Source organism: Rhinolophus sinicus, chromosome 14 (assembly GCF_057876585.1).
Source record: "Rhinolophus sinicus isolate RSI-liver-muscle chromosome 14, RSI-T2T, whole genome shotgun sequence".
In the NCBI taxonomy this organism is placed as follows: domain Eukaryota; kingdom Metazoa; phylum Chordata; class Mammalia; order Chiroptera; family Rhinolophidae; genus Rhinolophus; species Rhinolophus sinicus.
The window spans coordinates 24,431,281-24,456,691 of NC_142514.1; the positions used below are offsets into that span (position 1 = coordinate 24,431,281).

At 33.5% G+C, this 25,411-nt stretch overlaps 1 protein-coding gene across 8 annotated transcripts in view; it reads left to right on the forward strand.

Annotated features, from left to right (window-relative positions):
- Window positions 1-25,411, forward strand: part of ZMYM4 (zinc finger MYM-type containing 4) — a 128,142-nt gene that overhangs the window by 91,027 nt on the left and 11,704 nt on the right. For all 8 annotated transcript variants that reach the window (XM_019726488.3, XM_074334377.2, XM_019726487.3 and 5 more), the window contains 17 exons: window positions 130-280; window positions 940-1,055; window positions 1,468-1,743; window positions 1,917-2,067; window positions 2,845-3,017; window positions 3,546-3,696; window positions 4,251-4,391; window positions 4,724-4,761; window positions 5,689-5,833; window positions 8,095-8,210; window positions 8,949-9,120; window positions 11,940-11,993; window positions 12,640-12,819; window positions 13,212-13,306; window positions 17,472-17,643; window positions 17,831-17,926; window positions 18,514-18,665. In XM_019726488.3, coding sequence (XP_019582047.3) covers window positions 130-280; window positions 940-1,055; window positions 1,468-1,743; window positions 1,917-2,067; window positions 2,845-3,017; window positions 3,546-3,696; window positions 4,251-4,391; window positions 4,724-4,761; window positions 5,689-5,833; window positions 8,095-8,210; window positions 8,949-9,120; window positions 11,940-11,993; window positions 12,640-12,819; window positions 13,212-13,306; window positions 17,472-17,643; window positions 17,831-17,926; window positions 18,514-18,665 — 2,379 coding nt within the window. The remainder of the gene's footprint in view (window positions 1-129; window positions 281-939; window positions 1,056-1,467; window positions 1,744-1,916; window positions 2,068-2,844; window positions 3,018-3,545; window positions 3,697-4,250; window positions 4,392-4,723; window positions 4,762-5,688; window positions 5,834-8,094; window positions 8,211-8,948; window positions 9,121-11,939; window positions 11,994-12,639; window positions 12,820-13,211; window positions 13,307-17,471; window positions 17,644-17,830; window positions 17,927-18,513; window positions 18,666-25,411) is intronic.

Consider the following 25,411-nt stretch of genomic DNA (forward strand, 5'->3'; position numbering starts at 1 on the left):
ATTGTAATCATAAAAGTTTGAGAGCCACTAATTTAAAATATTTCAACAGTTTTAAGTATAAACATTTCAAAGAATTATGATTTTACTTGCAATTTGGTAAAAATGAATGTTATTTTATTCTCTTAATAGAAATCAGCCAAAATTACACCATGTGCGCTTTGCAAATCATTGAGATCCTCAGCAGAAATGATTGAAAATACCAATAGCTTGGGAAAGACAGAGCTTTTCTGTTCTGTTAATTGCTTATCTGCTTACAGAGTTAAAATGGTTACTTCTGCAGGTAATATTGGTTTTGTAAACTATATCAATACAGTAGTTGAAAAATTATGGTTATTGCTTTGTTTTTATAATACAGATTTTTGTCAAGATTTAGTTGATTTTTTTAAGATAAATTTAAAATATTTCAGATCTGTGTTGTAAAATATCACCTATTACCTTAATTGCTTATTTTGTGTTTATTTACTTGCTTTCCTATTTGTGCATTCCTCCTTACCAAAAAAATTTCATATGGTTTCTTTAATGTATTTTCTTTATCCACACCTGACTTATTTCAAGATACATTTATCTTACAGTTTCAGATCTGTGTTGTAAAATATCACCTATTACCTTGATTCCTTATTTTATGTTTATTTATTTGTTCGCCTATTTGTGCATTCCTCCTTACCAAAAGAATTTCATATGGCTTCTTTAATGTATTTTCTTTATCCACACCTGACTTATTTCAGGATACATTTATCTTACAGTTTCAGGGTATGACAACTTTAAAAAAATATTTTGAACGTTAAGTTAGTTTTGTCTATATGTGATGAGATTAAGTTTAGTTTCAGTTGCAACTTGACCTGGCCCTTGAATTTTCGTATGTTGTATAATATTTATCTTCTCATACATTTGTGTACATTTGTATATATTACTTATTAGTTTTTATTTTGATTTGCTAAGGTGTACAAGTTCAGTGTAACAGTTGTAAAACCTCAGCAATCCCTCAGTATCACCTAGCCATGTCAGATGGAAGTATACGCAACTTCTGCAGCTACAGTTGTGTTGTAGCTTTCCAGGTATGGCTTCAGGAATCTTCCTCTTCTCCAGTTAGTAAGTGGCCTACTATAGTGATGTAAACTTTTTAGATGTTTCTAGTGCCTAGATTGCTAAATTTCTATCTCAGTCCTGTTAAACTTAGATTTTTTGGTTCATCCTTAATTGGAGGCATGTCATTTAACTGTCTTCTTTAAAATTATATGGTACTGTTATCACCCAGATTATCTATTGGGAGGATATTATTTTTGAAGAAGATTATTAAAATTATTTAACTTTGGATATAAATACCACTCCCCCATTCAAAGGCAGGGAGTTTTGCCTGTTCACAAATGTATCTTACATACCTAGAACTGTGCTTGGCATACTTAGATAGTCAGTACTTAGTTATTTGAACAAATGGTGAGACTGATCTTTTTTGTTTGTTTTTTTCAGAATTTGTTTAACAAACCAACAGGAATGAATTCTTCGGTAGTGCCCTTGTCTCAAGGCCAAGTAATTGTAAGCATCCCCAGAGGTTCAACAGTGTCAGCAGGAGGAGGTAACACCTCTGCTGTTTCTCCCACCTCCATCAATAGCTCTGCTGCAGCTGGTCTCCAGCGTCTTGCTGCCCAATCTCAACATGTTGGGTTTGCACGAAGTGTTGTAAAACTTAAGTGTCAGCACTGTAACCGTCTTTTTGGCACAAAACCAGAACTTCTTGACTATAAGGTAAAGTATAGGATCATGATAAAGGGTTTGAGGGTAAACTGGTCTATCTGTAAAATTGTTTCTGGCTTTTCATCTTTCAAAATTACACTATTTGCTTTCAAAGGAAGAGGAATAAAAATTTCCATAAGATAAACCAAATGTTTAATTAGTAATTAAGGATTATTTCTTTGCAGGGTAAAATGTTTCAGTTTTGTGGCAAGAACTGTTCTGATGAATATAAGAAAATAAATAATGTAATGGCAATGTGTGAATATTGTAAAATTGAGAAAATTGTAAAGGAGACTGTGCGATTCTCAGGTGCTGACAAGTCATTCTGTAGTGAAGGTAAAGACACAAGATTATCTTACCTAATGAGCATGTTGATTGTTTTAAAAGTAGTTGATGATTTAAGCTGTTACTCTGTAAGTTTATTTTATCCTCTGTATATAACACCAAAGCCTTTTTGTTTTGTTTACACCTGTTTACTCTTTTCTCATCTAATCCTTCATATCATATAAATGTTAAAATGAAAGAAAAGCTCCTCAAAGTATATACAGAAGATGGTGATAATGTGGAAAACATTTAATATTATTAGGTCGATAGGTATCTTTTAGGTATAACACTTCTAAAGGGAACTCCTTAAATTTTGGTAGCATCCTAAGATTATACTTTTCTTGTTTTAAACAGCCTTTATGTTTCTGAATATAAATGATCTGAATTTGTATATCCATATGAGGTATATTTTCTCCTTTATTTAAATGATTATTGTATATGTTTACAATATTTTGTTTTATTCTAAAACTGCACAAGATTAGCCTCCTAAACTAGTGGCTTTCAGACCTTTTGACCACAACACAAAAGAAATGCATTTTACATTGTGACCCAGTATATTACCACATACCCAAATAAAACAAAAGTTTCATGAAACAAATCGACTTTTCCTAGATATACACTATATTTTTTCTAAATGATAATATCGATCCTCTATATTGATTTCTTGATCTACTAATTGGTGAGGACCCAAATGTGCAAATTGTATTAGAGGGCATTTAAATTAAATATGGAGATACTTAATATTTCACTCTAATGTTAATTTTATTTTTCCTGATTTTTTTTTTTTAGGTTGCAAATTGCTTTATAAACATGACTTGGCAAAACTCTGGGGAAATCACTGTAAAATGTGCAGTTATTGTTTACAGACATCTCCCAAATTGGTACAGAATAATTTGGGAGGGAAGGTGGAAGAGTTTTGTTGTGAAGAATGCATGTCCAAATATACAGTTCTGTTCTATCAGGTAAACATAATTCACATTCCTCATACATTATTCCCTTCTTTTATTATTTGATGGAGTATGAAGGAAATTTAATCATTTAAACTTTCAAGTATTAAATGTATTATGTTCTCCAGCATTAAAAAAAAGATTTTGGAAGACTTTAATGTTACTGAAGTTATATTCCTTTTGTTTTTAATTTCCTTGTAAAATACATAACAGTTTTAAGATATTAAAATATTTAAAAATTATAGTTTATTTTTTATTTAACTAAAATGAATTTGTCTGTTGAAGTCTTTCAGGAAGGTAGGTCTTATTTCATTTCACTGTTTTTAAATTATTTATTGGCATATCTATAGTGTGATCTTTTTTAATGTTTAGTGTAAAATCATTGATAGATAAACATTTACCATTTTAGGATAGTTAACCCTCACTTTTGTGACCTAAATTCTAAGTTAATTTCCCCACTTGTTATGTGTATCCTGCTGTTATTCTGTCAGACCACAGATCGTTTGTTTCTTACTCCTTTACTATCTTCTATTTCTTTTTCAGATGGCCAAATGTGATGGTTGTAAGCGACAGGGTAAACTCAGTGAGTCCTTGAAATGGAGAGGAGAAATGAAACATTTCTGTAACCTGCTTTGTATCTTAATGTTCTGTAATCAGCAAAGTATGTGTGACCCACCTTCACAAAACAATGCAGGTAAAATTAAACTTTTAGTCCCTGATCAGTGTGCATGACTACTGTTCTATAGATTGGGAACATAAAACAATTGTCTATAATGTTGTGAAACATAAATTTCATTCTATTCAAATGACATTAACATTTAAATCCTTTTTTATTTAACATGTTAGATTAAAGCCCACTAAATGAGTTCTGTTACTTTTCTCTGGGCATATTGAATCAAATAAATTAAGAACTTTATAGAAAAGAATGGCAATTAATGTTTTATAACTGGATATAGACACCTTGAGTTCCCTAGGAAAAGGATTTGAGACTATATCAAAGGACGTAGAATCTAAATCACATGGCCTCTTAAATATGCCATCTGCATAGTTATGCAAGATAAAGCACATGGAATACTTTTAAGTTTCACCAATTAAAAAATAGGAAAAAACCCAGTTAATCCTGAAATGACTGTTCCAACAATATTTACTCTAACTTAAAAGCATTGTTTAACTGCCTTGAGATGTTGGTTTCTATGTATGTGCATATATATTATATGAGGTTTTAAAATTTTTGTTTATTTTAATCAGCAAGTATTTCCATGGTGTCAGCTGCTTCAACAGGGCCCCCATCGCTAAGAAAAGATTCAACTCCAGTTATAGCTAATGTAGTCTCATTAGCAAGTGCTCCTGCTGCTCAGCCCACAGTGAATTCTAACAGTGTTTTGCAAGGTATGATTTGATTTAAAAGCATTTTATCTGGCCTTTTTTGAAGTGAATGCAGTGGTTCTCTATCTTTTTGCCGTCAGTAATCATTTTCATATATTTGACACATTCACATTAGGAATGGTGGCTCACCGTGGGCTGCGAGGGCATTAGTGTTTTCATAATTTCCAGATCTCTTTGTCTTGTATTATATTTTATATGCTAGTCTTCTCTGGAATTAAATTAAGATAACGCATGTTTTTATTATGAGAGACTTTTTGTTTATTGTCCAATAATCAGCTTTTAATGCTAATGTTTAATTGTATAAGATCCTAAATATATATTTTAATTTATATCAGGTGCAGTTCCAACAGTAACAGCGAAAATCATAGGGGATGTAAGTTTTATTTTTATTGGTATTGCCACTGTATTTACTTTCCATTTTTATGCAGTACGAATATGTCTAAGCTAATTTGCCCTTCTTTAGTCTTTATTTAATAAAATAAATTTCATGAGCTCATTTAATCTTTGTTCAGGAATAGGATTTTCTGTTTATTTAACTAGGTCTTGTATACTTTAAATTTTTTTGAATTCTTGTTATCTGTGTAGTTAACTGAAGGTTTGTTTTTGTTTTTAGCTGTATGCATTTAAAGTAAATTGCACAGAATTCAGGCATAAAAGGTTTTGTGGGGCATTTGTAATATAGTCAGATTGTAAATAAAATATTTATAAAATGTAGTTTATTTTTCACCCAGTGCAGATTATGCTATACGTAAGCATTCCTCTTTTTTACTCAATATTTCTTGCTTTGTCTCTTAAAATAAGAAGAAAATAAATAATGAGAAAAACTAGTAAAACAATGACATTTTTAAAGTGTTTCCTGGTCTCTGGGATAACATTCATATCATCTTTTTTCAAGTCACTCAAATGATCTCAATCATTCTGTTATTTCTAGTTATCGTGAAACTAAAGCTTCTAACACTTAGTCAAGAAGAAACAGTTCTCATTTTAAATTCAGCCAACTTTGTTATTCATCAACAATGGCTTACAATAGAAATAGCATTTTTCTTGGTAAACAAAACTGGTAATTAGATATATTAAGAATTAACATATAGTTATCAAAATACTCTTTTATTGCTATTTCAGGAATATTATATTCCTTACATAGTTAGTTGAATATTTATTTTCTGTGTCTTCCATGTAATTCCAATATAGTATTTATTTAGAAATTATAATATTTTCTGTAATTAATGATAAGCTTTTGAAAACCTTTTTGGTTTCTTTGATTTGTTTTTGATTTCTTGTAATTTTTGTTTTTATCTAGGCAAGTACACAAACAGATGCCCTGAAACTGCCACCTTCCCAGCCTCCAAGACTTTTGAAGAATAAAGCTTTATTGTGCAAACCCATCACACAGACTAAAGCCACCTCATGCAAACCACATACCCAAAACAAAGAATGCCAGACAGGTATATTCCTTGTACTTGCTCCATTTAATTTTTTTAGGGGAAAGGAATGTGGGATCTGCCTATATTTCCTAGATAATGTGTTTGGTTGCTTATATACATTGTTCAGATTAGTTCTCACAACATCCCTGTGAGTTAGGTATTTTCACCATCTAAGATGTAACAAGTTATGGCAAAGAGAAAGTAGTTAATTGATAATATCATACTGTGAACACTTCATTTAATTTCCTTATTAACACGTTGCGTACGGCGGGGTTTAAATCCCTCGTGAAGATTCTCGTGATCCGTACGCAACGTGTTAATGACAGTGTATTAATATAGAGTAAGTATAGACTTTGGAATTATATATAGACAGGGTCTTAATTAAGAGGAACTACTGTTTTACCCCTAGGTTTGAACTTTCTACACTATGTTTCAAATAAAGTTAATTCCTTTAAGGAGAGCTTTAGAGCTTCTTTTCTTATGACCTCTCCCCCAGGCATAATCTCTGAGTTATTTGTCTGAATGCTGGGAGGGTTGTTAGCCTCTGATCGTCTCAGCTTGCCTCTCCTGGTATGGAATCTGCCCTACAAGTGATCTGGGGTGACTGTGATTTAGACCCTACTATTCTTAGCCTGTTGTTCCTGTAGGGTCTCTATCCTATGGTTGGGAGCTGGGTAGAGGAAGGGAGCCCCCAGCCTGTCAGCCATACTCCCCAGGAAATTAATGTTTTAAATTGATGTTTGAGGGGATGAGAAATGATGGTGGCCTGCCCCTCCTGGTGAGCTAGATATAATAACCCTTGACTGGGAGCTGACTGACCATACCCACCCAGAGTGTAGCTTCTGTCAATTGAACTGACTGAGCTGGGGATATGGAGCAGGTGATGGATCAACTATCATAGACTCCCACTTCTTACTGTATTTTAGTAGATTTTCTTGAATGACTGTTTCTCCATTTGCTCTATGCCCTATGGACAATTTCCAAATAACTAAAAGGTTGTTTTTAACAGTTTTCACCAGCTTTGCTTGTTTCACTAGGGAAGGGGTCTGTGGAGCTCCTCATGCTGCCAAATGAAAGCCCCAGAATTTTTAAACTAGAAAGGAATTCTGGATTCCTCAATGTGGAAGGTTATTCTGTAGGCCAGTGCTTCTCAAACATTAATATGCATATGAATTATTTGAAGATTTTATTGAGTGGATTCTGACTCACTGGGGCCTGAGGCTTTACATTTCTCACAAGCCCCCAGGTAATGTCAATGCTACTGGTCCATGGGTAGCAAGGTTATAGATGACTTAGTCCTATATTTTTATTGTATCAACAGTGACTTATTTAGTATTATAAAGCTTGGTTATCAGACATGTATATTCAGATAACATTTTTTATTTTTTTATTATTTACATCCAGTGCACCATGAAAAAAATTGATCCTGTATTATTTCCTACCTTTAACCCAAGTCAAATTGTCAGCTTTTCACTTCTTGTGACTAGCATTACCTTTCTCACTGACATTAATAATTTTATAGTTATCTAGTGTGTTTTTCTGGCACATAGAAAGGACTCTATAGATACTTGTTAAAAAATTGAATGAATCCTCCATCCTTCCTACTTTTTCTCTACTCATATTTAAGTTAGTTTCCAAGTTCTGTTTAATCTTTTTAATACCTTAGGGCATCAGCTGTATATATTTATTCTTTTTGTATGTGTATCGTAACCACTGTAGTTTAGGCTTTCATCATCTTAGCTCTACCTACTTAATTGCCTCCTACTTTTATACTTCATATACTTTTTATTCCATGCTGAGATGGCAGCCAAATTCATCTTTTTAAATGCGATTTTCATCACATTACTCTGTGCTAACAGATCTGTAGTAGCTCCCCACTGTCTACTAGAAATGATTTAATAATGTGCACTATAGTCGCACAAAAACAGCCCTTGTATCTCTTCAGTCTTCTCTTTAACATACCCTACTTATTCATGTTAGCAGCTTTCCATATCCCTCCTCTAAGATCCCTGTTCCAATTCTTCCATTCATTCATTCATCCAAATTATATCTTTCATTAATTTTATCCTCATATCATTGATAATCATTGTGTTGCCCACTTTTTGTTAGTGCTGTACTCAAACCTTTTTTTGCTATTTCGGTTGTGTCTCCTTTCTATGAACTCCTAGTCTCATAGATTACATTTCTTTTGAACTGTAAATCTCCGTATGCTTTAAAAAAATTTTAATTAAAATCTTGTTTCTAACCTTCTTTGGTTTTGTTATTTTTATTTTCATTAAAAGATACTCCAAGCTCTCCCCAGATCATTGTGGTGCCAGTTCCTGTACCAGTGTTTGTGCCCATACCTCTTCATCTTTATACTCAGTATGCTCCAGTCCCATTCGGAATCCCAGTTCCAGTGAGTAATCATTTATAGAGACTAACATTAATTTAGTACACATTTTCTTTGATTAAAATTTTGTAGCTTCGTTAAAAACTTCATTTGTTGGTAAAATACACCTGACTCTGGTTGGCTATTATCATATTACTGTATTACTTAAAGTGGGGTATATAAAGGAATGCCTTTATTTGTACGCTGCCTTCTGAGAGAAGGCTACGATGGAGCTTTTTACAATGTTTCATACAACAATAAGACCACTCATATAGAAAAAGATCAGAAACTCTGTGTGTGTGTGTGTGTGTGTGTGTGTGTGTGTGTGTGTGTGTGTGTTAGAACACTAGATTCTAGCAAGGGTAAAAGATGAATACTGTGATTTACATGATTCTCACTTTTTATTAAAGAAAAGTGTATTCATTTTTTGCTGGAAATACATTTTTTCTCAGTACTGAGTTCTTAAGGGAAACAGTTGTATGAAAATGTTAAGCAAGAAATATAATTTTTTAAAAAATGTGTTAGATAATTATTCTTTTGGAGGATTCAGAGATGTTTTGTTGAGTTTCCAGAAAACCTCTTACTGAATTTTTATTTAAATGGCCATTGTCTTAGAAAAACAAACTAGCAAGACTATTTTAATTAATTAGCAATAGAAATATCTTGAATTTGTTGATTATTTTAGTACTTAAAACATGTTACAAATAATACTTTTAATGATGAACTTATTGTCCAAGAAACTTCAGTCTATCCTTGGTCTTTCAGATGCCTGTCCCTATGCTTATTCCATCCTCAATGGATAATGAAGATAAAGTCACTGAGAGTATTGAAGACAGTAAGGAAAAGCTTCCCTCACATTCATTTGAAGCTGATCTCCTTGAGATGGCAGAAATGATTACAGAAGATGAAGAGAAGGAGAAGACATTATCCCAGGGAGGTTGGTATAATTTTAAAGTAAAGAAAGAAAAAACACACCTACAGATTTTCAGGTAACTCAAGTAATTTTAAATATTGGGCAGTCAAGGTGTTTTTAAAAGATTCATTCTGTCTAAATACCAAGACTGGGTTTGTTAAACTTGTTGGTTATCGCTGAAAACTCTATCCTTTTTATGAAGGAAACTAAGTACCGATATTCAATAACAGTTTTTGTTAATGATTCCAGAAAAACCTGTAAATCAAAGTTTCGTGATCATTTTCTGGTTTCATCCCTATACTCAAACCCGTGGTCCCCAGATAAGAATTTCTGTTGTGTAATAACTAGCATGAAGGTAGATAGAACCTTAGAATGTATAAAACTTTTTGGTTCAAAGTAACCTACGCGTATAGATAAATCCCATTCTATGAGTGTAGAATAGTGATAATAACAATAGTTAACATTTACGTGCTTTACCACACTTTAGGCGTTGTCCTAAATGCACTATGTGCATTGCCTCATTTAGTCATCACAACAACCCTATTAGGGGGGTATTGATTACTTCAGAGTCCTCATTTGGAAAATAAGATATTATACTTACCCGAGTTTTGCAATAAGGAAGTGATGGCACCAGAAGTTGAATCTAGGTCTGTCTGACTCCAAAGCAAATGATATATAATATTAACCAGAACTCTGTAATATATATTTCAGAAAGATTTCTAGCCTTAATTAGCAGCCCCTTGATGTTTGGGTACAGGAAGAGATATAACAGTAATGAAGTAGGAATATGTCTCTGTGAGTCCCCAAATGATGTAGGGGACTTTGGAGTGAGTGAGTGCCGGGATCGTGTCTCATGAGACCGAAGAATGGAAACATGGACCCAGGAGAGGCAAAGAGTTTTAAAAAGGATAGTTTATTGAAAGCAAAGGGTCGAGCTCCTGAGCGGGAGGGGGTCCCGAATAGGGGTGCCCAGTGACTGAGGCAAAAGCTCTTACTTTTATACCTTTCCTTGCCTGTTTGGGGAAGGGGAGCTGGCGCCTTTTAATGAAATTCGTCTACCAGGTTTGTTCTGCTTGCCCATCCTGAAGGAATTACAGTAGTACCTCAGTTTTCGAACGTCTCCATTGATGAACATTTTGGTTTATGAACGCTATAAACCCGGAAGTAAATGCTTCGGTTTTCAAACACGCCTCGGAAGTCGAACATGTCACGCGGCTTCTGCTGAGTGCAAGATCCTGAGGCCTAGCTGTCGGCTGTTTTCGAACATTTCAGAACTCGAATGGTCTTCCGGAACGGATTACGTTCGAAAACCGAGGTACCACTGTAGCAAAATAACCCACTCTTATCTATCAAATCTGTTCCATTTTTCAGGCCAAAAGGAATTTTATGATTAACCTCAAGGCGTTACATTTTGTGCTGGAGTGAAGGAGTGATTTCAAAACCTGAAGTTTTAGAATATGTCTGTCTTTTGTTTATTCCACCAGGGACCTCCCTGTCTATCTAGCAACACACTAACTAACCTGTCTCAATGAGAGAGAGAGAGAGAGAGAGAGAGAGAGAGAGAATATGGTGTTAAGATAGTTGAAATACATAGGTAAATTTTCACAAAGGCCTGTTCATATATCAGTGATGAGCCAAGAAATTATTCTTGATTGACAGTTTTTTTTCTTTTTTCAGTGATAGGTTTTACAAAGCTAACCACTACGTTTTGATTTTGCATAATAAATGCTAGATGATTTGTTTGAACACTGGCATTTGAAAAAAAATGTCAGCTTTTCTGTTGTAAGTTATTAAATCACATGTATTCTGAGTGATAGGTAAAAAGCTTATTTGTTAATATCCCAGTGTTTCTGGTCTCATTTTGCTCTTTAGTATATAATCTCATAATTCTGACCCATTTATATGTGTATTTTAATGTCTTAGAATATTGTTCCTTTGCTTGATCTTCTAATTCTCTGATAATATATTTAGTTTCGAAGTTCAAGCAATTCCTGATGATAAAACTTCATTTTAAATTGGCTTCTCCATTCACATTAATAAACATTTAGCAAGTACTTCCTCTGTATAAATATTGTGACTTCCTTAGCCTATAATTGAGTCAGACAGAAAAACTTTCAAAACCATGCTTCGAGACAGATAGTTGTAATCACTATAGTGTAAGTAATATCAAATGGTTTAAAAACATAAAGGAAGGAGAAATGTATTCCAATTGAATGGACCTGGCTAATTTATCTTGGATTTCAGGGAAAAGAAGCAATTTTCCTGGGTTTTTAAGAAACTGGTTTATAATATTTTTGAATCCTTAAGCTTCTTTTAGAGTAGTTCATAATTGATAGAACAGTGTTCTGTTCCATGTGCTGATTGCTCATGTAACTTACATTCTAAGTCTGTTGGCTTTCTCATGCAGTGCTAAAGCATATTATGTTTTAGGGGGTAGAAAGCAATTTAAATCAGATTTATTAATCTCTGAGAGAGAGAGAGGAAAGGAGAGAGAAAGAGAATGTGTGTGTGTGTGTGGGGGGGTGTGTGTATCATGGCCAAAAAAAATATTTCAGCTCGCACATGAGTGCAAAATGCAAAATACAGATCTCTCTTGCCATGATTTCTTTCATACTGCTACCTAGAAGTGTAACCACTGTTGACAAGTTACTGCTGTAATTTGTTTAACTGCATTTACTACTAATGCCTAATTTTTTTAATGAATCATTCTTTCTGCAGATGAAGGTTATTACTTAGAACTCCCTAGTATGATTCATGTATATAGTGCAGTCATTTCATTTGAGATGCAATTTCCTTTGTGTATAGATACAAATTGTTTATTATGTGCTTTTCTTGTTCTTTAGGATCCCAAACTTCTGAACAAGAACTCTTTCTAGACACCAAGATATTCGAAAAAGGTTTGTAATTGTAAATATATTTTGGATCTTAGAAATATATGCTGTCCTCTGTTAGTAATACAAACCCATAAAGTATTAGCATCCTTGGATTAAATATGTGCAATTTTAGCTATTTATAGAGGGCAGCAGATGTCTGTGATTGTGTACTAATTTGTAATGAGAAATAATAAAAGCTACCTCAAATGTTGGTTTTAAGGATTAATTGAGATCATGCTATAAAATGCACAGCAAGAGTATGAATCCAGTTCTGTGAGGCTGGTACACAAGTTACTTCATTCTTGAATATACCTAGGTAATTGTCCAGCAACCATATCTCAGTTTGTTTCTTTTGTTTTTATTATTATTGGGGAACAGTGTGTTTTTCCAGGACCTATCAGCTCCAAGTCAAGTCGTCGTTTTCAGTCTAGTTGGGGAGGACGCACCTCAGCTCCAAGTCAAGTCATTGTTTTCACTCTAGTTGTAGAGGGCACAGCTCACTGGCCCATGTGGGAATTGAACTGGTGACGTTGGTGTTATGAGCACTGTCTAACCACTGAGAAACCCGGCCACCCTATATTTCAGTTTTTGATATTCAGCGGTTCAGGAAGCTTTCTGGCCATGTCAAGAGTCTATCTTATTTTGAAGGTGTGTTTTCTACATTTTTTAGACCAAGGAAGTACATACAGTGGTGATCTTGAATCAGAGGCAGTATCTACTCCACATAGCTGGGAGGAAGAGTTGAATCATTATGCCTTAAAGTCAAATGCTGTGCAAGAGGCTGATTCAGAATTGAAGCAGTTCTCAAAAGGGGAAACTGAACAGGATCTGGAAGCAGATTTTCCATCAGGTTTGTGCAATGTAATCTGTCCGCTAAAAGTCCTTTATTTTAGAAGATTGGTACAACTCTCATTTGATGTTATGAAGCAGTTAAAATGTGTGATAATAATCTAGGGTACAGAAGGTCCCTGCCTTTGAAGGTTTTAACTTGTACGATACTACTCTTGTAAGTAGTTACTTTGGCTTTTTTAAAGCTTTCTGACAATAACCATAAACGAGGTTGTTTTCTTGGTTATTAATGAAGTTTTAATTTAAATGCTGTATCTCTTAAACATACGTAAAATCCTTATTTTAATATCACAAAATAATGAATATAGTGATTACGTGATATTTTCTTTCTTAGTCTTAGTCTTTGCGTAAGTCTGTGAGTTATTTACCTCATGTTATGCTTTCTGCTGATAGAATCCTTTGACCCACTGAATAAAGGACAGGGAATCCAGGCACGTTCCCGAACAAGACGACGACACAGAGATGGCTTTCCCCAGCCCAGACGAAGAGTAAGCTTAATTTTTCTGTTGTTGTGTTTTTTCCCCCTTCATTCCGTAAATGTGTATTAGTTCCTGCATTTATAAAACTCTAACAGCCCAGGTCAGCAAATTTCACACATTTTACAACCTTGTGTTTTTATGCTTTTGTTTTTGTTCCTTTTAGCAGGGACCTTCTGGTTTTGTTTCTATAATTGAGGGTTTTTATTGTTTTGTTTACTTTAAAAAGCTTTTTATAATCCTTGTGATAGACTTTTTAAAAAGTCTAAATATAGCTTTTTTTTTTTTTTACACACAATAATAATGAGGCTCACTATTTTATATAATTTAGTGTAATAGTGAAGTCCACGTGGCCTGTTTTTTATGTTGTCAGGGCTTTCCCATTCCAAAATTAAAAGAGTAATAGCGTTACTGTTTAAAATTAGCTCTATTGAGTTATAGTCACATTTTAAAATTTCATAAATTTTGTGTATACAATTTGATGGGCTTTGAATGTATTCAATATGTACCTCTACCACAGACATGACTTCTACTTTCCCAAAAAGTTCCCTTGTAACCTTTTGTAGTCAGTCTTATCTCTAGCTCCTGATAACCACCAATCTGCTTTGCAGATCGATGCAAAATTGTACTGTTTTGCCTTTTCTAAAAGTTCATATGAGTGAATCATATAATTTGTAGTCTTCTGTGTCTGGCTTTTTTCACTTAGCATGTTTTTGAGATTCATCCATGTGTTTTATGTATCAGTACTTCATCCTTTTATTTCTGAGTAGTATTTCATTGTATGGACAAACCACAATTTGTTTATCTATTTAACAGTTGATGGAAATTTGAGTTGTTTTCAGTTTGGGGCTATTTTGAATAAACCTGCTATGAACATTCTAGTATAAATCTGTGTGAACATACATTTTCTTTTGAGGAAAAATATCTACCGTGTTTCCCTGAAAATAAGACCTAGCTGGACAGTCAGCTCTAATGTATCTTTTGGAGCAAAAACTAATATAAGACCCGGTATTATATTATATTACATTATATTATACTATACTATGTTATATTATTATATTAAAGGCCCATTCTTATATTATAGTAAAATAAGACCGGGTCTTATATTAATTTTTGCTCCAAAAGGCACATTAGATCTGATTGTCTGGCTAGGTCTTATTTTCTGGGAAACAGGGTAGAAGTGGGATTGCTAGGTCTTATGATATGTGTATTTGTGTCTTTGTAAGAAGCTGCCAAACTGTTTTCCAAAGTGGATATACCATTTTGAATTCCCACCAGCAGTGTGTGAGTTCCATCTTCTCTATGACTTTGTCACACTTGGCATTATCAATTTTTAATTTTAGCTATTCTAGTGAATGTGTAGTGGTATCTCATTGTGGTTTTAATTTGCATTTTCCTCATGAATAGTGATGTTGGGCATCTTTTCATATGCATAATTGTCATTCTATCTTCTTTGGTACAGTGTCTGTTCAGAACCATTGCACATTTTATAATTGAATTGGTTGTCATCTTATTGAGTTGTTAAGTGTTCTTCTTTATCATGGATATAATTCTTTCATCAAATACGACTTTTGCTCCTATTCTGTGATTTCCTTTTTAATTTTCTTAATGGTGACGAACAGAACTTTTTATTTTTGAGGAAGTCACTCTGTCAATTCTATTCTTTTGCTATTCATGCTTTTTAGAATCTCATCTAAAAATCTTCGCTTATCCTATGGTAACTAAGATATTCTCTTATATTTTCTTCTTGTTTTGTAGTTTTAGCTTTTATGTTTGTGATTCATTTTGAGGTAATATTTATGTATGAGTTGAGGCAAGCATTGAGGTTAATTTTTTTGTATATGGATATTCAGCTGATCTTGTAAAAGACTATCCTTTCCCCATTGATTGGCACCTTTGTTAAAAGTCAACTAGCCATATATACGAGTCTATTTCTGAAACTCTCTATTCTGTTCCATTGATTTATATGTCTATTTTTATACCCTTACCAAGTGACTTGATTATTGTAGCTTTACAGTGAGCCTTGAAATCAGGAGTGTTAAATTCTCCAACTTTGTTCTTTTTTATAAAAATTGTCATTGGCTTTTTCCATATAAATTTTAGAATCAACTTTTGTCAATTTCTACAAAAAAGCCTGCTGGGATTTTGTTTGGGACTATTCTGAATCCATAGATCAATTTGCAGAGAATTGATATGTTAGTAATTTTGAGCCATTCAATCCATGAAGATGGTATCTTTCTCCTTTATTTAGATTATCTTTAATTTCTCTTCAACAGCGTTTTATATGTTTTATTGTACAAGTCTTGTACTTTGTTAAATTTATAAATTAATAAGTATTTTAAAAAATTTTTGATGCTGTTGTGAATAGTGCTATTTTTAAATGTCATTTTCTAGGTGTTTCTCATTGGCATATAGAAATTAAGATGGTTTTTGTATATTGACTTTATATACTGTGATTTTACACAACTAAAATCTTCAGGATTTTCTACTTATGCAGTCATACTATCTATGAATAAAGACAGTTTTACTCTTTTCTTTCCAAATTTAATACATTTCTTTTTCTTCATTTTTGCAATAGTTAAGATCTTCAATACAATATTGAATATTAGTGGTGAGAGCAGACCTTCATGCCTATTCCCAATCTTCATTAGGGCAAGTGTTCACTCTTACAACATTAAGTCTGATGTTACCTGTAAGTTTCTCATAGAAGGCCTCCATCAGGTTGAGGAACTTCTCTTCTATTGTTAATTTGCTTGGAGCTTTTAATCATGATTGTGTGTTAAACTTTCTCAAGTGGATCTCTTGCATTTATTAAGATGATTATCTAGATTTTTTTCTGAGTCTATTAAAGTGGTAAAATGCATTGATTTTTCAAATGATAGGTCAACCTTGCATTCTTGGGTGAACCTACTTTTTTATGATGTATTTATTCTTTTATATATTGCTGAATTCAAGTTGTTAATATTTTGTTAAGGTTTTAAGTATCTCTATTTACAAAGGGTATTGGTCTGTAGTTTTCTTGTAACAACTTTGTTTGGCTTTTCTATCAGGGTAATGGTGTCATCATAAAGTGAGTTGGTGTTTCCTCCTTCTCTATTTTCTGAAATACAATTTATATAATTACCTTAACTGTTGGGCAGAATTCAACAGTGAGGCCTGGGTCTGGATTTTATCTTGTAGGAAGGTTTTAAACTATTAATTCAGTTTCTGTGGCTATTTAGATTATATCTTATAGAGCAAGCTTTTTGTTAATTTGCATCTTTCAAAAAAATTTGTTTATTTCATTTAAGTTGTCAAATTTATTGGCATAACTATGTTCACAATATTCTTTTATTACCCTTTTAATGTTTGTGGGGTTAGGTATTGGTAATTTGTGTCTTCTCTCTTTTTACCTAATAACTCTAACTAGATATTTATCAATTTTTTCATCTTATAAAAGAACCTGATTTTAGTTTTACTGACTTTTCTCTTTTTTTTTTCCCATTAATTTTTGCTCTTATATGTCCTTCATTTCCTTACTTTGGGTTTTAATGTGTTCTTTTTTTTTCTGGTTTCTTAAGATAGAAGCTTAGATTATTCATTTTAGACCTTTTTCATTTCTTATAAATCATTTTACTACTGTAAATAACCCTTTAAGCACTGCTTTAGTACCATCACAAAATTTTGATTTTCATTTAAGTTCAAAATATATTCTAATTGCCTTTGTCTTTGACCCATGGATTATTTATAAATGTCTTGTTTAATTTCCAGTTTTGGGGTATTTTCTTAGCACCATTCCATTATTGGTTCCTAGTTTAATTCCATTGCAGTTAGAAATTTATTGAGACTTATTTTATAGCTCAGAATATATTCTATTCATGTGTTCCATTAAATAGACCTGAGTGGTAATAACTTACTCATACCTCACTGGGTGGGTCCAGTATCTAGAACAAAGTAAATACTAAAATGCTAGTAATTATTACATATGATCTGTTATATTTCACCTTTATTTTTTTTTCTTTTCTCATAATGGATTGGATTAGATAAGCAGATCTTTTCTGTTCTAAGAACTCTGAACCTTTCAGATCTAAACTAAATTCTGTATTCTGTAAATTTATACCCTTTCTAGCTTTGAGAACCTCGATTCTTAAAGAACCAAAACTAAATCTTATATTCTGTGTTTTTGGACTTCTTACAGGGACGGAAGAAGTCTATAGTGCCTGTGGAACCCAGGAGTCTTATCCAAGGAGCCTTTCAAGGGTGTTCAGTACCTGGGATGACACTGAAATACATGTATGGGGTAAATGCCTGGAAGAACTGGGTTCAGTGGAAAAATGCCAAGGAAGAGCAGGGAGATCTGAAATGTGGCGGTAAATACACAGCATGAATTTGTGTTTTCATTTAGGGGGTAAAGGGAATATAGATAAATAAAGTCATGAATCTACTCAAAAGGAATAAATACTAGGTCAAAAATTGCATAAAACTTTGGTTTTTGCTTCACTTAATTTTCCCCTCACCTTTATTTAAACTTTTCATTTATTTTTTTCTCCTTGTCAGGAGTTGAACTTGCATCATCTAGCCCATGTTCTGACCCCTTAGGAAGTGCTCAAGACCATGCACTCTCTCAGGAGTCCTCGGAGCCAGGCTGTAGAGGTAAAACTCATTTTTCTCCTTGTGGTTACTTATGATATCATTGTCAATTTTAAATTTGTAAATGGGATATTTAAAATTATTTTAAAATTGAAGTCTTATGGTTAAAAAGAGAAACTGATATACTAGTCCCAATTTTTAAGGGCTTATTATAAAGGTTAGGTTGTATTTTTCTGATCATGAGTTTATTATGCAAATCCAAGGAATTTTGTTCTTTTTTTCTAACACTGTGTAAATGGCTCAAATTTTTTATTGACCTATTTAACTCTTCTTCACATTTCAAGGTCTAGCATTAGTGTAACATCCTCCAGTCTAACCTGACCCTTCTCTATTAGATGTCCCTCAATGGCTTTCATTGAATCCTGTTTAAATAAAATCTCTCTCATAGCATCTGTTATACCATATGCACTGCATTTTCTTTATTTCATTAACTAAAAAAGTGTTGAGATCAGGATCTGTGTTTCATCTATGTATTCACCAGTATCCACCACAATTCCTGGGGCACAGGAGTAGTCAGTGTTCATTCAGAGAATCAAGTAATATTACTGTTTCTTATAAGTTAATTTCCTATGTTTTCTGCCTTTCCACAGTCCGCTCTGTCAAGCTGAAGGAAGATATTTTGTCTTGCACTTTTGCTGAGTTGAGTTTGGGCTTATGCCAGTTTATCCAAGAGGTGCGGAGACCAAATGGTGAAAAATATGATCCAGACAGTATTTTATACTTGTGCCTTGGAATTCAGCAGGTATCAAATTTGATAGTTATTATAAAATCGATTGCATTTTTAATAATTCTGATAGAACTTGTGAATGAAGTTGAAAAATTATAGTGTATAATGGCTGCTTAGTATTGTTCCTATACTCTTTTTTTTTAACGAACCACTGAGCCTGGCTTAAGAATCTTAATCATATAGCCTTTTATAAGCTAAATGGAGACTGGTAGTAGAATAACAGAAATTGAGGATGGTGCATTTTATTGTTAAATGGACAAAAAAAGACATAAGCAGCAATAAACAAAAGAAGTGATACAGGTGACTGTGTATGTAAATTATGTAGTCTCATTTAAATTCTTAAAATGCAAATTAAAATAATAGCTATACAAATACCTTATTTGTCCATCACATTAGCAAAAGTAAAAAATTATAACACTTGATATGAGTTCTGTAAGTCAGGGGTCCACTTCATGGCTGGTGATAACTAATACATACTTTCTAGAAAGCAGTTTTGAACATATGTTTCAGGAATATTTTTGAATGTTCATACTCTTTTGCCAGTAATTCACTTTTTGGGAGTCTGTCAAAGCTAATAACTCTGAAGTTCAGACATCATTGTACAAAATTGGAAATAACCTCAATGTCCACCAAAATGTGATAGCTAAATGAATTGTATATGTTTATAAAGTTGTATATTATGTAGCCAATAAAAATTGTTTACAAAGTAACTTCTAATAACATGTAAAAATATTAATGTTAAAGCATTAAATGAATACGAGTACAAATTCTGTGTATCACTATATATTAACAGTGATTTAAAAACCAGTCTCATAAATACATAACAAATTGAAATACACTAATAACATTTACAGTGGTTGTTATCTAGGGGTGGTAGAACTCTGGATGTTACTGGTTTTTTTCTTTTCTTGCCAAATTTTCTTCCATTTGTATGGGGGGTATTTTATTTAAGCATTTATTTTAAAAGTTTTGATTTTTAATTACATAAGTAGTGTGTGCTCAGGTCTAACTGTTAAAACAGTAAGTGAAGACATACAAAGAAAAATTTCTCTACCTCCATTCTCACTCCCCAAGGTAACCAGTGTTACAGCGTAAATGTCCTTCTTTACCTTTTCCTGTGTTGTACATTTATACATGTGTATAGATATTTGTTAATAGTTTTTGTTTTGCTTGGTTTTTAGCAAAATGGGGCCCATATAATACACATTTTGTGTAGCTTGCTTTTCTCAATCTGTGTACCCCTCCTGGTGAATATAAATGAGACTTTTTCCTTTAAAAAAGAAAGCTGCATAATACTGTGAAATATGAATATACCAGTTATTCAGCCTTTCCTCTTTTATATATTCAGGTTGTTCCACACCCTCCTCACTCTTACAAATAATATTTCAGTAAATATTTTGTTTGTGTACCTGATGAACTGGTGCTTTTATTTCTAGGTTAAAGCATGTATGTATTTTTCCAGTTTTAAGATGTTTTTAGATTATTTTTCAGAATGATGTTTTGTGAAAGGGCTATAGATGCAAAGTGGCCCCCAAACGCCCGAGAAGCCTAGAGGTCAGGAACAAAGCAGACAAGTCCAGCTTGTCGGTTGAGAGTTTAATAGGGAATTTACTTACGTACGGGAAATGCAGTGTCAGGCAACAGCAAGATGAAATGGATCCCTGCATCTTCAACCCTCCAGACCATGTGCTTGTGTCTCCTAAACAGTGAGATCGCATGGATGATCAAAGGGATCAGGTGTCAGGAGGCTCTGGTGCCAGAGCCAGTTAAGAGATAATATTGAGGGCGATTCGCCCCAGCGACAGAACTAATGGAAATCTTGTGATCAGCCCAGGGCTCTGTGTACAGATTCCAGCACTCATGTGGGGGAAGGAGAATGGGTCAGGGGTCCGGGTTCACCTAAGTGTCAAGATGGAGGATTAGCTTTAAGACAGAATTAGCTCTGTCTGCACAAATGGTTATAGTAATTTACAGTTTTACTAACAGTGTGTGTGAGTGCGCATTTCTTGCACTCTCTTCACCATTCCTCTTTTTAATATTTATTATTCTCAGTTTTAAAAAAGTGGCATCTTGTGGCTCCAGTTAACATTTTTCCAACTTTTGTAAAGTTTAATGTCTTTTTATGTTGGTGATTTGTAGAATAACTATCTGTAGAATCTCTTTTTATTGGGGCTATTAACTCTTAAGTATTTGAAATAAATTTTTTTAGTTTGTCTATTTTTGTTATGTTTTGCCATTCAAGAAATTTTCCTTTTTTTCTCTGTTCATTTGTTCTCTCTCCCTTTTTTTATTATATTAGTTTCCAGTGTACAAAACAACATAATAATTAGACATTTACACCCCTCACAAAGTGATAGCTCCACCCAAGTCTGCTACCCCTCTGACATCACACATAGCTGTTCCAGCACCATTGATTGTATCCCGTATGCTGTACTCCACATCCTGTGACACTGTACACACACACGCACATACATTTAATTATAATTGACATTAATTATTATTCTACTTCAGCTTCAAGAGTACAGCACTGTGGTCAGGCCTTATCAGGGGGATCACTTCATAGACTGTGTAGAAGTTTTCCTTTGTATGTAGTCTAATATGCATGTATTTTTCTTTATAGTTCCTGGGTTTTCCATGTTGCTTAGGATGATCTTCCTGCTTGAATGTTTAAATTCTCATAAATTTCTGTCTAAAATATTTGGGTTTCTTTTTTTTAGATTGACATCTTTACTACATCTGAAATTGATTTTTGTATATGATATAAGTAGTTCTGATGAATAACATTCTGATGGGTAGCTAGTTAGGCAAGCAGCATCCATTTTCCCACAGAATTGAAATGGTACCTTTGTTATCTAATTATATTTTGATCCACTTTCTAGACTGTAAAATAGATTTTTAAAATTAGCATATGAGAAGACTTTTATAGGTTCTTTCACACATTCTTTCAACCACCTACTATGTGCCATGCATGCATTTTGCTTAGGGAAAAACTGAACATTCTAGACACACTTCCTCTGTTCTTGGAGTTTATGATATTTTGGATCTAAAGATTATTTTCTAATTTTATCAATACATATGTCAAGAAATAACATGTTTTGGGGCAGTTATTAATATTCTAATAATTTGAATATAATCAGAATATACTGGTCACTGCTATGATTTCAATCAAAAACGTTTGAGTACTTTACACTTCAGATACTCTGCTATATATAAAATATACTCTAATGTGTGAGACAAATCAGTAAACTTATGGAAATTTTTTTCTAGTATCTTCATCCTATTCTTTTGACTTTGTATAGCAATACTATTAAAAGAGGCCATAAGATAACAAATTGTTAGAGGACTGTTGTAGAAAGTAAATATTACGAACTATATTATTTATTCAATATTAATTTTGACAAGAAATAAACTCCCTGACTCTAAATAATTTTAAAAGGTTATTTATGTTGACATCTCAAATGTGCTTTTTCTCTTTTATTTTTTTATGTTTATGATAATAATTATGCTAATTGTAAAGAATTTTGAAAATACATAAAAATGTAAAGAAACTAAATTCAACTATAATATTAGCACCTAGACCACCACTGTTAACATTAGCTGGGAAGGGGATAATTGGCAAAAGAAACAAACAGGCAAGTAACAGGAGAAAATCAGATTGCTAGTAGACAAAAATGTACCAGGAACATCTAACAGTCATTTACTATGTATGCTGTGTCTTAATATAAGTCCATTTCATATATTAACTCACTTAATTGTTAGTATGGTCCTATGAAGTGTAAGAACTTACCATCACCATTTTCTGCTGAGGAACTTGAGGCACAGCGAGTTAAATAACTTGCCTGAAGTCTCAACGGTGTAGTAAATGGTAGGACCAAGATGTGAACCCAGGTAGCTGAGCTTTAGGGTCTGTGGTTATGATTGCTACGTTGGACTGCTTCTCTAACATAAAAAGGTGCTCAACTATAATCAGCAAATTTTCACCTAGCAGGTGGATTAAAAATTTGAAAGACTGAGAAATTTGATAATACCATGTATGAGTGAAGATATTTATGCATTGTTGGAGGCCTTTTCAGAGGGCAAATTGACTGACTACTAAACCTTTAAATGCATACATATTCTTCGATCTAACAAATCCAGTGATCATTATCTTTCCCCAAAGAAATGCGTACACATACATAGAAGGACATATACTAGTCTTTTCACTGTAACATTGTTTTTAACAGCAAAAATTTGGAAATCTAGGTGTTCATCAAAAAGAATGATGGTTCAATCAACTATAATATGTCTATGCTATTGAATACTATACAATAGTTTAAAAGGAATGAATTGCTTCTATAGATATTAGCATGGAAAACTCTTAGAAGCATACATTTTAAAAAGTAACTTGCAAAACGGTGTGTTGTATGATGTTATAGTAAAATACACATAACAAAATTTACCATTTTAAAGAGTACAATTCAGTGGCATTAAGTACATTCATGATGTTGTGCAGCCATCAGCACTCTCTAGTTCTAGATATCTTTATCACCCAAATGGACACAGTCACTCCCCATTACCCCATCCATCCAGTCTCTGACAACCATAAATTTGCTTTCTATCTGTATGGATTTGCCTATTCTGGATATTTTATATAAGTAGAATTAAACAGTGTATGGCCTTTTCTGTCCGGCTTCTTTCACTTAACGTAGTGTTTTCAAGGTTCTTCATGTTTAGCATTAATCAGTACTTCATTCCTTTTTATGGCTGAATAATACTCCATTGTTGGATATACCACATTTTGTTTATCCATTTATCTGTTGATGGGCATTTGAGTTTCCACTTTTTGGCTATTATGAATAGTGAGTGCTACTATGAACATTCATGTACAAGTTTTTGTTTGAACAATCTGTTTTAAGTTATTTTGGGTATATGCCTAGGAGGTCATATGGTAACTAACTGTATGATTAACTTGTTGAGAAACTAGCAAACCATTTTCCCGCAGCAATGTATGAGGGCTCCATTATCTTCCTTTTCAACACTTGATAATTTTTGTTTTTGTTTTTCTTTTTTTTAATAGCCGTCTGGTGGTTATGAGATGGTTTTGATTTGCACTTCCCTAATGAATAATAACATTGAGCATTTTTTCAGATACTTGTTGGCCATTTGTATATCTTCTTGGGAGAAATATCTACTTCAATCCTTTGTCCGTTATTTAATTGGGTTGTTTGTCTTTTTTGTTGTTGAGTTGTAAGATTTATTTATATATTTTGGATTAAACTCTTACCACATATGCCGTTGGTGAATATTTTCTCCCACTCTCTGGATTTTCTTTTCACTCTTGATAGTGTACTTTGATGCATAAACATTTTTAATTTTGATGAAGTTCACAGTTTATTTTTTTTTTGGTTGTTGCTTTGCTTTTGGTCTTATACCTAAGAATCCATTGCCAAATTCAAGTTCATTAAAATTTGTCCCTGTGTTTTAAGAGTTTCATGGTTTTAGCTCTTAAGTTTAGGTCATTGATCCATTTTAATTAATTTTTTTAACGTTTATTGGGGAATATTGGGGAACAGTGTGTTTCTCCAGGGCCCATCAGCTCCAAGTCGTTGTCCTTCAATCTAGTTGTGGAGGGCGCAGCTGAACTCCAAGTCCAGTTGCGGTTTTCAGTCTTTAGTTGCAGGGGGTGCATCCCCCCATCCCGTGCCAGAATTGAACCGGCAACCTTGTTGTTAAGAACTTGTGCTCTAATGAGTTCTCAGCTGAGCCATCCAGCCACCCTTCCGGCAGCTCAGTGGCAGCTCGATGTCTTCAATCTAGTTTTGGAGGGTGCAGCTCACTGGTCCATGTGGGAATCGAACCAACAACCCTGTTGTTCAGAGCTCGCGCTGTAACCCACTGAGCCACCTGGCTGCCCCCATTTTAATTAATTTTTATATCATGTGTGAGTTAGGGATAACTGGATATGTGAATAACCAGTTCTCACAGCACCATGTGTTGAAAAGGTTGTTCATTCTCCATTGAATGGTCTTGACATACTTATTTTTGGCTAAATATGTATGTGTTTATTTTGGACTCTAAATTCCAATATGTGAGTCTATATGGCTAATCTTACGGCAGTACATACTGTGTTTTGTTTTTTTAATTAGTTTCAGGTATACAAAACAATGTAACAGATATTTATCATTTATATCCCTCACACAGTAATAAACCCCCTCCCCCCATCTATTACCCCTCTGACATCACGTACAGCCATTACATTTCCACTGTCTCTATTCCTAATGCTGTACTCCTTTTCTTGTAACTACATATATATATAAAATTGTAGTTGACATTCATTATTGTTCAGCTTCAGGTGTACAGTGCAGTGATCAGGCATCTACATCATCCCTGAGGTGGTCTCCCTAATGGGACAAGTGTCCATCGGGTAACCTACAAAATCTTTACAACATTATTGATTACATTCCCCAAATTGATTTTCAAATCCCCATGGCAATCTTGTGGTTACCAATTGTGCTTTCTAATCCCCTCACCTTCCCCTTTCTCTCCAACCCCCCTGCCATCTAGCAACCCTCAGTTTTTCCTCTATGTCTCTGAGACTGTTTCTGATAGTACACGCTGTTTTGATTACTGTAGCTTTGTTGCTAAGTTTTGAAATCGTAAAGTGTGATTCGTCAAGATTCTTTTGGCTATTTGAGGTTCCTTGCAATTCCATATGAATTTAGGATTGGCTTTTCCATTTCTGCAAAAAAATGTCTTCTGGTATTTTGATGGAATTGCATTGA